The sequence below is a fragment of the Protobothrops mucrosquamatus genome, unplaced genomic scaffold, assembly GCF_001527695.2.
Source record: "Protobothrops mucrosquamatus isolate PMUCROS unplaced genomic scaffold, P.Mucros_1.0 scaffold_297, whole genome shotgun sequence".
In the NCBI taxonomy this organism is placed as follows: domain Eukaryota; kingdom Metazoa; phylum Chordata; class Lepidosauria; order Squamata; family Viperidae; genus Protobothrops; species Protobothrops mucrosquamatus.
The window spans coordinates 564,593-574,724 of record NW_015386373.1 but is presented as its reverse complement, the minus strand read 5'-3'; the positions used below and the strand labels follow the sequence as shown (position 1 = coordinate 574,724).

The 10,132-nt window shown below is 35.0% G+C and overlaps 1 protein-coding gene across 1 annotated transcript in view; it reads left to right on the top strand.

Annotated features, from left to right (window-relative positions):
• IMPA1 (inositol monophosphatase 1) overlaps positions 1-9,381 on the top strand; it is a 12,832-nt gene extending 3,451 nt beyond the window's left edge. The window contains exons 2-9 of the mRNA XM_015832068.1: positions 437-509; positions 1,221-1,354; positions 2,558-2,662; positions 2,902-2,947; positions 3,071-3,179; positions 4,913-5,021; positions 6,131-6,282; positions 7,274-9,381. Of these exons, the coding sequence (XP_015687554.1) occupies positions 447-509; positions 1,221-1,354; positions 2,558-2,662; positions 2,902-2,947; positions 3,071-3,179; positions 4,913-5,021; positions 6,131-6,282; positions 7,274-7,392 (837 nt within the window). The 5' untranslated portion in view covers positions 437-446 and the 3' untranslated portion in view covers positions 7,393-9,381. The remainder of the gene's footprint in view (positions 1-436; positions 510-1,220; positions 1,355-2,557; positions 2,663-2,901; positions 2,948-3,070; positions 3,180-4,912; positions 5,022-6,130; positions 6,283-7,273) is intronic.
• Positions 9,382-10,132: the final 751 nt, after the last annotated feature.

Sequence of the window (10,132 nt, the reverse complement as noted above, 5' to 3'; positions counted from 1 at the left end):
GGAACGCGGCGGAACCGCGTTCCGGCACCTTTTTCCGGGCCGGCCGCACCGGAAATAGCCCCTCCCACACCGGAAATAGCCCCTCCCAAATTTTACTTGCATTCCTGTTCTCTAAAGGGGCGGTCCTAGGGTTTGATGAGGGCGTGGCCAGGTTTGAGTTCCGCCACCTTTTCTCCGAGAAAAAAAGCCCTGCTTAAAAGCAAACAAATCCCTAAGCTTTTCAATAAAAGAAACTTCTAAGGAAGATACTAGGAGACCAATGTTAATCTTTTTTGTGTTTCATCTATAGTATGTGGGTATAAAATCTGAACAAGAGAAATCCAGAGTATGAAGTTAATCAGACTGAAGACATAGATTCTGGAAATATTTTTTTTTCTCAGCATCAGTACTGTATGGTATTTTACAAGTTAAAAGTAACTGAAATATGACATTCTAGGTAGATAAAGATGGCTGATCCTTGGGAAGAATGCATGAACTACGCAATAGCTTTAGCAAGAAAAGCTGGACAGGTATGAATAATTTACTTTCTATTGGGATCAGAGAAACATTTAAAAATGTCATCCTCAAAAATGGTTTAACTGTTCAAGTACTGATTTTAAATTTAGCCTTTGAAGCTTGGAAATTGTGGTTGTCACCATAATGAATAATTGTACTAACATATTTCAGTACTGCTGTAAGAACTACAAAAATAATGAATTGAGGGACATTTGTGCCAGCTAGGCCCTAAGTTGCCATCTCTGCTTAAGAATATTAACTTTTCTGAGAAGTTGTATGTACTCAAGAACCTGACTTGAATTTCTGTCTATTAACTAAGCAATACAAAGAAATGAGGGTTTTACAGAGCAAACAAGAAATCACATATACTTTAAGATATGAAAATAAATATAAGATTTAGAAACCCTAAATTATGGTCAATTTATAAAAACAATTAACCAATTCATCTATAAAATTGTGTACTTCCTATAGTGCCCACATATGTATTAGTTATGCATGGCACTTGAACACAATCTGAAAAGGGTTCCATTTTCTACATTTTTATTCATTACAAATTTTGTATCTTGTAAAATAAGAATTGAATCTGAGTCTCTCAGTATAATTTTTCTTGCTGCTTCTACGCCTTGCCCCAACAGACAAGTTTTAAATTAAGTCTTACTGATAATTAAGAATATTATTTATCAAGTCCTGTTTTCAAAATAATCATATGAAGATTTTCTGTACAGATAATCCGGGAGGCATTGACAGAGGATATAACTGTCATGATTAAAAGTTCTCCAGCAGATCTAGTCACAGTCACTGATCAAAAAGTGGAAACTATGATTATATCTTCTATAAAAGAAAAATATCCATCACACAGGTACAGGATGCTTTATGATATTAATTGCAAAAGAGAATGTCTCTAAAATACAAGTCTAATCTCAGCAAAGGTCACCCTGTGCAGGATCTTTGAGTTATCATCAATTAACTCATTGAATTTGGTAATAATGTGAAGTGGCTGCACCATAGATAAATGCAATTTGGGCCACGTTAATAGAAGCAATAATTGAATAAATAGATTCCAAATCAGGGGAAGATATAAGTACACTATGTGCTATATTGGTCTGAGTCCATGCTGAACCTGGAGATTCCATTTAAGAAAGATTCAGAGAAAATCTTGCAAAGTGTGGCAGTAATAATAACTGAGTGGCTATAAATCAAGTGTTACAAGGGAAGAATAAGGAAACTGGATATACAGGTGGTCTTTGGCTTACAACTGGTCGCTTAGCAGAGTTACAGCATCCCCCCAAAAAAGTTACTTAAGACACCATTTTGACATTATGACCACTGCACTGCCCCCATGGTAATTCACCCTGATAACCAATCTCAGGGATGCTGCAGTGCCCCCACCTATCTTCCATCCCATCAAGTCCCCATAGGCCTTGGACTGCTTCCGCTCCCTGTGAGTTCCTATAGAGCCTTGGGTCTGCTTCCCACCCCCCCATTACAAAGCAAGTAACTTTTGAAGATCTCCAGAGCTCCATACCTCACATTGGGGAAGGAAGGAAGGTCACTCCATGGCTCAGCATCCCTGGGTCCATGCGACTGCATGCCAGAAATGGCTGCCATTTTCTGAGCAGCCTCAAGGAGTTGTAACTGCTCCAAAATGGCATCCTCTTCAGGGATGTTCATTGATTTAGCAATGGAAATTTTGATCCCAATTGCTATCATAACTCAAGGACTGCCTATATTGTTTCCCAATTACATTGACTAGGAATTATTGGCTATTGTGATCTTAACACATGTGGAGGATATTAAACTGAGAAAAGCTGCACCAGACTATATACTTCTAAGTACAGAAGTCTTAACTACATGGACCAATTACTCAGTTAGTTGTTCAGCAAATAACTTTCTAATGATTCAAAAATGAACTGATGTTTTTTTTAAAAAAATAAAATGATCTAAAAGTAGTTTATTGGATCAGTTACAGCCTTTGAAGATGTAGTGTTACTTTATGATACATGTATATTAAATATGAATTTACAATCTGTTGTCTGTCTTTGTATATTGTTGATCATTCTAGCTTTATTGGAGAAGAATCCGTTGCAGCTGGTGCAGGAAGTATTTTGACCGATAATCCCACATGGATTATTGACCCTATAGATGGAACAACTAATTTTGTGCATAGGTAATTTTTTAAGCTATTACTACATGTTCTGGATAAGTAATATTTAAATGCCTTGTTTCTTGGCTATTAGAGGATGGTCTTTGGTTCTATTGTGATATGAAAATGTTAGAACATGTTTTTCAGTATTTTCTTTAGGGGTGTCTAGAATAATTTTATCCAAATTTTACTTTTCTAATTTATACTTGTTGCTTTTGTCATCATCTTACAAATGCAATATATTTCTCTTTTTGATCTTCAAGGTTTCCCTTTGTAGCCGTTTCAATTGGCTTTGTAGTAAAGAAACAGGTAATCAAATTTCTCATTTTAGTTTAACTTCTAATAGGAAAAAATGTTTTCATTGCAACCTCTTCCTATAATGTAAAGTTGGACTGATAAAGATTTATAGGTGTTACATTTCTCTTATTACAGATGGAATTTGGAATTGTGTATAGCTGTGTAGAAGACAAGATGTATACTGGTCGAAAAGGAGCAGGAGCCTTTTGCAATGGACAAAAACTCCAAGTGTCAAAACAACGAGGTAAAGCTTTGTCATTTCTGGTTTCTGTGCATTAGAGTGGGAATTCATTTCACAGAGCTCCATAAGTTTGAGAAAGCAGAGGACTGCATCAGCCTATTTCACACCAATTATGCAATGATTACTGTATCCTGTATAACAGGTTTCCCGACTTTATACTTTGGAATTCCTTTGCCCTTTGAGTTATTTTTCCTTCTTGTGTCCTTTGCCAAGGAACTTTTTTTTCATATTTAAGCCTTGGAAGCACTGTCTCTCTCAGCACATCTCACTTCACAAGGTGGTTGTTGTGAGGAAAATAGAGGAAAGGTGTGTTGGATATTTTCACTGCCTTGAGTTATTTGTAAAATAATAAGGTGGGATACAAATAAATAAAATAAATAAATAAAATGACCCACACAGTCTTTGCTTGTTTCCACTTCTGCATCCCCTTGTTGCTAATATCAGCCTGAAGTTGAGAAAGGTTCTTTCACCTTTTCTTATCATTCTATAGTACAAGGTCTCTTCTTTGACGTTTTTTTTTTTTACTGGCCTTGCTATATCTTGACCTTTTCCACTGCCTTTCACTTTTCAAATTTCTTTTTATTCTAAAATTATAAAGTCACCATAGCCCTTTCTGCTATTGGCTTTCTTCCTAAATCTTTTTCTTCCAAGAATTAGTTTGGTGTAATGTAAAGGTGGAAACCACGAGGCTTGAGCCGTAGGCACAAAAGCTGGCTTATGAGTTTAGTCAATCCCTCTCTCAGTCCTCACAAGATGGTTTTTGTGGGAAAAATAGGAGGAGGAAGGAGTATTAGGTAGGTTCACCGCCTTTAGTCATATGTTTATAAAAGAGCAGGATAAAAATATAATAATAATGTCTTCCAGAAATCACACAGGCTTCTTTTGTTCTTATATTGCATTGCGAAATTGCCTTGAAGGATGTAAATATCTAAATGTATTTCCATAATTTACATTGCAAAATCATTGAGAGCAGAAATGAGCTTATCTGATGGCAGTCAGCCAGAAACGTATATGAGGAGTGAAATGTTTCTATTTGCTCTATAACTGCTCCACTTGGTGCAAAAAGATTAATCAAATGCCCTTGGAACGGAGCTTACTCTGAATGTGTTGTCTTAGCACATTGTTACTATTGCTTCTATACTAACTGGCAATATGAGTGCTGTTCAAGCAATCTGCTTGATGCCTCCATGCCATTTCAGACAATTTGGCTGCCTTTTTTTATTTTTTGATGCATCAGCGAGTTGTTCTGTGATTGTTTGCCATTTTTTTAAAAAATTGAAATTTTCATTAAAAAAGATGGATTTATGGGAAACAGTACAGAGCATATCTGACTTTGGCAGTCAACAGGAGAATCAATTTGGAGAGTATCATATATCGGAATAAAATGCAACTTCATTGTTCATGTAATATCTGTAGGGTACCCAGTCTCAAGTGTCAGGGCTAGAGGATTGTTCAGAACTTTGTGGGACATAATTACTTGTATTCTTTAACAAAGGTTTATGCAGTATGTCTTTAGTTTGTTTTCTTTTTCATATTCAGGTCAGACATGTCTAAGTAAGCATTAAGTGAGCCTGGGGGCAGACACTGCCTTTTTCCTCACCCTTCTATGCATTCGATACAAAATAAGTAACAATGTGCTTTAAACAATGCTTTATATTAAAGTTGTTGATTTTGCCTTTTTTTAACAGCACTGATCAAATGTAAATTAATGGATGCAGTTTTGTTTTATTTTGCAGATATTACAAAAGCACTCTTAGTATCAGAATTGGGGTCCGACCGTGATCCAGAAGTTATAAAAACAGTTCTTTCTAATATGCAAAGGCTCCTTAGCATTCCTATTCATGGGTACAGTATCTTTCTTATTTTAATTTATTTGCGTTTTTATACAATTTGAAATATCCGTACAATGCAGATATTTCCAAGAAGACGAGAATGTCCCCATTATTCTCCCAGTCCACACAAGGACTCAAATTAGGACTCTGTTTCAATACATTGTCCCAGATGGTATAAGCAGAAAACAGGCTGTAAAGTAAAAAGAATGTTGATTGAAAACCTCGCCCTACTCTTTATGATCAAGGAACCATGTGACTTTGTACACTAAGTATGAGTGTCAGTGCTGGAGGAAAAAAAAAAAGAATTTAGGCTAGGAGTGAAGAAGAATAGAGGTTAATCATTTCTGCAGAGGTGTGCCTGCTTGTGGCAGTGCAAGAGTTTATTTGCCAGTTTTGAGATTTGTGTGCCAAATGTCACTGATTTCCAAATGCACTAACAAATTACCGCTTATGCATTATCTTTATTAAAGAATCTGTACACTGTCATAAAAATACATAATGTGCAAAGTCTCAGAAGGTGATTGCTGAAGGCAAAGGAAATAGTATGAAAAGGAAAATGTTAATATTAACATTGCTAAGGCATTGGAAAGGAAGATAGTTTCAATTCAACAGGAGCAGTCTGTTTAAAAATAATTGAATCTTGACCTATCTATCCTGGTAGTATGTTTAAATTTTCAACCCCAGCCGCCCAGAGTTACCCTGAGGTAAGATAGGTGGCCTATAAAGTTTATAAATACATTTTTGAATGCCATCAGTTCAGAGGTAATAGCTAGAAACAAAGTCCACTGAATAATGGAAAGAGATGTTTGGATGTATGCACTTAATTTTCAACATCCAGAAGAGTCTGTTTCCTACCTCTCTGTGATGTATTGTCAGAATTCTAGCTGATTGAAAAAGGCACATATTGAATAATTAAGATAGGATGATGTAGTAGTGTGCTATTATGAAGAGCAATATCCTGATATTGGCTATATCCAGATTTAGACATATCCACTTTATTCTACTGAGTTCCACTCAGTTTCCCAATTCAGAGTTTGCTCCTGCGCTTCAGCATCCCAAATGATTAGTCATTAACTTAAATGCCTAAATAATAGCTTGCAGTAATTCTGTTACCTGTTTTAGGATTAGAGCAGTAGGGACGGCAGCTATTAATATGTGCCTGGTGGCCACAGGAGGAGCGGATGCCTATTATGAGATGGGGATTCACTGCTGGGACATGGCAGGAGCTGGAATTATCATTCTTGAAGCAGGGGGAGTGCTGCTCGACATCTCAGGTAAAATATGTTGAAAACAAAGTAAAGCCAGTTTTGTACAATTAACAGTTCATTACTGTTGAAAAACTTGAGCAGTTAAGTAATTTTCACTCAGGGATACAAACCTGAGAATTTTCTTATAGAAAGAGTGGGAATAACAAAACATTCAGGATACACATCATCATGCAAATGTTGCAACTTCCATATTTGTGTCAAATATCAGGAACTAGGTACATAAGAACAGCATTTGCATGACGACATCACCAAGGTTTGATGCAATGCTGCTAATTTCTACTGTGTTATATGTACCCTGCTGGGAATCATAAAATAAGAATAATCCTGATTTATATTTTTCCTTTGTAACATGAAACTCTGAGTTCAAAATACTAAATGACCCACCGCTGTTTTGCTAAGGGGCAAAACAAAATGGAATTAAGAGATTGTATGCACAGTAATACATCTTCCACAGCAAGGATGATCTTTCTAGAAGCTATGCCACATGAATATGGCTACTGTGTGATTGAAATGTAAGACTTTTCCGTTTTTAATTTGTAAACCTAGTTCTCACACTAGGATTCAGTATTTGACTGAAAATTTATTTGATCATCATTTGTTCTGTACTGCAGGATTTTGAAAACTGTATATGAGGTTGTTCCTTGTCTTGATTAATTGGACTAGTCCAGAGAATTATTATGGTATAGTAGAAAGTGCTGGACAAGGATCAGGAAGCCCTATTGAACATTTGGAGAGCCAAATTAATTGACTGTCAGCCATGGATGTTCACTGTGTTACTTTGGACCAGGATACTTGTTGGGGAAAAGACATGGGTGCTGCTTTGAATTGCAAGAAAAAAAAATAACAGGCAAATATAGTTTAGGAAAATAAAATTTAATTCTTGAAATAATATCCAGTTTGCATCTCTGCTGCTATAGGGCACTTTATCTGTGAATTAGTAGAAATAGGTCAGATATATAGACGTGTGTTCAATACATGTGTGTATTTGTTTTTCTAGGAGGACCATTTGATTTGATGTCAAGAAGGATCATTGCTGCAAATTGTCAAGCAATAGCAGAGCGGATAGCAAAAGAGATTCAGATCATTCCTTTGCAAAGGGATGATGCAGTGAATTAAATATCCTATCACATGGCTTGTATTCCAAAAATAACTTTTCTTTGAAGCTCATCCATTGTACCTGAGTAAACAGAGGCTCAGTTATCCATCTTGATATGTCAAAACCTGCTGCTGAAATCCTTCCCCTCTCCAATGTTTTAAACATTTCTTTTATTATTTATCTTGTGTGCGGCACATTTTTAAATGTCATGCTTTCTTGTCTCTGGCAAGAAAATAAATGGGATATAGTGCAAAAGAGGATGAAGTAACTCATCTATATAATTAACAGTTCAGAACAAGTTTGACTATGGGTATAGTTCCATGTGACATTTCTTCCTCCGTATATTATAAGGGAAAAGAATAAAATCTCTAGCCAAATGTTTTAAGAGAGATAATTTCATTTAAAACAGAAATGAATTTTTAAAAGAATTTGTTGCCACAAAATGTAGAAGCATGAAGACTCGTTTTGTAATCTGCATCTGTCATATAGGGATTGGGGAGCCTTTAATGGCAAGGCAGACCAAAGGTAGAAAGATGCGCCAATGTTCTTTCCTCTTTCCCCTTGCAATTGCCCTGATCAGGCTGATCTTTCTCCATCAGCCTGATTTCCTTGCTTAGTTAAGGATGCATTGTTTTATATATCTGTGGAACAACATGCTGAGAAAATTCACTGCTGATGCTTCCTATTTATAAGGGAAAGAATGCCTTCTGCTAACTTTCCTTATACATATTTTACTCATAGTTTATAGTTCCCATAAACTGTGCAATACTAATTATTGAGTAATGTATGGGGTATATAGTGAATGCAATGCCAGAACAGAAGGTATGACCGAACTAAAACTAAAAAACCTATTTAGATTTAAGTAGAATAATACAATGGTATCTTATATCAGATTAAGCTACTGTGAGTGTATTTTGGTCTCTTAGAATGGCAACAATCAAATAAGTGTTTTTTTAATATTGAACTCTTTTTGAATTAGGCGTTTTTGTTTTGTTTGGATATGTGAATATATGTGTGGTTTAATCATTTATTTCCAGTTTTCATAAACTGGATGATTTGAAGTAGATATTTAATCCAGAGTTGGATTCATTCTTAGAAATACTAGGTAAATAAACTAACTTTCAAGTGCAGCAGATTGCCTTGCAATGTACTTAAAATGGATAATTCAATATGTTGTATAACCCTCCATGTATCAGTGACATAATAAATAGACCCACAAAATTGTGATCTATTTATTTATCTTTAAGATCCCACAAGATATTTGTTGTATTTTCTAATAGGCTAATAGCTAATTCTTTCAGGGATTACTCTGTAAGAGTGTTTGAAGTACAGTTGAGTGTTTTACTGTAAATCACTTGATAAGTGCTATATCCATTAGTAGAGAAAAAATATAATTGAAGATGTGAAGAAGCTTTACAAAGCTTTATGACATCTAGAAGGTTGGAATCATATATTGATAGTTGTCATGTGCTTATCAAATCTAATCATAACTTTGACATAAGTAATTTACATGACAGAGACAAATTCTGACATACTGGTGTCATATTTCCAAACTGGTGATAAATCATAAATGTAAGATTCCAACCTATTTTATGCCAGGAGTTAGTAATGGAATGTGAACAGACATCAACCATCCAGAATGTCCCGATGTCCCCGAAATTAAGTAAAAATGTTTTAAAACTCCAAATGGCCCAAATCTCCCATGTTTAGAATTGTTGGGGGTGCCTTTCTTATAAGTTCATACAATGTTATCTAACCATGAAAATATTCCTGACTTTTTCCATGCATATTTTTTATCTTCTTGTGTTTTAGGTTAGAAAGTTATTATGTTAGTCCTCTCAGTTTAGCTATACCGATGCAAGCTTCTGGTATATTGAAAGAATTATTTGTTCCAAAGCAGTGATAAGTATCCAAATAATTTTCACTGATAAGTTTTGTTTTCCCAGCTCATTTCCTTTCTAATTGTTTGCGTTTAACCTCATTGTAGAAATAAACTGTTCTTAGCCTAATCCTAATTTCCTGTTGATTTTACTTGTGTATCACTCTCTGGAACTGGCTTATCTCTGGGTATCTTGTAATCCACTTTTGTGAATTGTATGGAAACAAGGTTTGGCAAGGAACAAGCCAAATAGGAATCCTTGGACTTCTGCAAAATATCTGAGTTTAGAATACTACAATAAATTGATTTATATTGTTAAATGTAAATTGTTTTAAAATGTGAGGTCATAATTTGTTTAAAACAAAGATCAGTTTTATCAATTATAAATTATCTCTTTGAATGTTTTTTCTCCTTCCTATTCTTTTCAGAAATCTACAAGCCCCAGCTTCTTTCTAGCAATCCATCAATCTTTTTAAAAAAGTTCATTACAATAGTTTTCTTAAACTGTTCCTGAAACTGTCCCATTGTGTACCATCTTCTAAATATAATTGCTGGAAACAGTACTACCACTACACAATATACACCATTGCCTTTTTAAAAAAAAAAAAAAAAATCAAATATTAGTTTTCACACAATGCAATTTTTTTTTTTTACAAAATGGCAAGACAAGAATGAGAAAGAAAAAAAGGAAGAAATGGATAGCCCTCCTTATTTTCATTTTTAAAAATGTTTTCTTTAATTTATTAAATTGGTTCCCTAAAATGCATGAGACTGAACCAGTTACTCCTACTTAAGTCAGCCAGTAGAGGGACTCATTTCACTCATTTCAAATACTTCACTTTCCTTTCCTGATGAACTAATACAGTTGTCCTATTTATAAT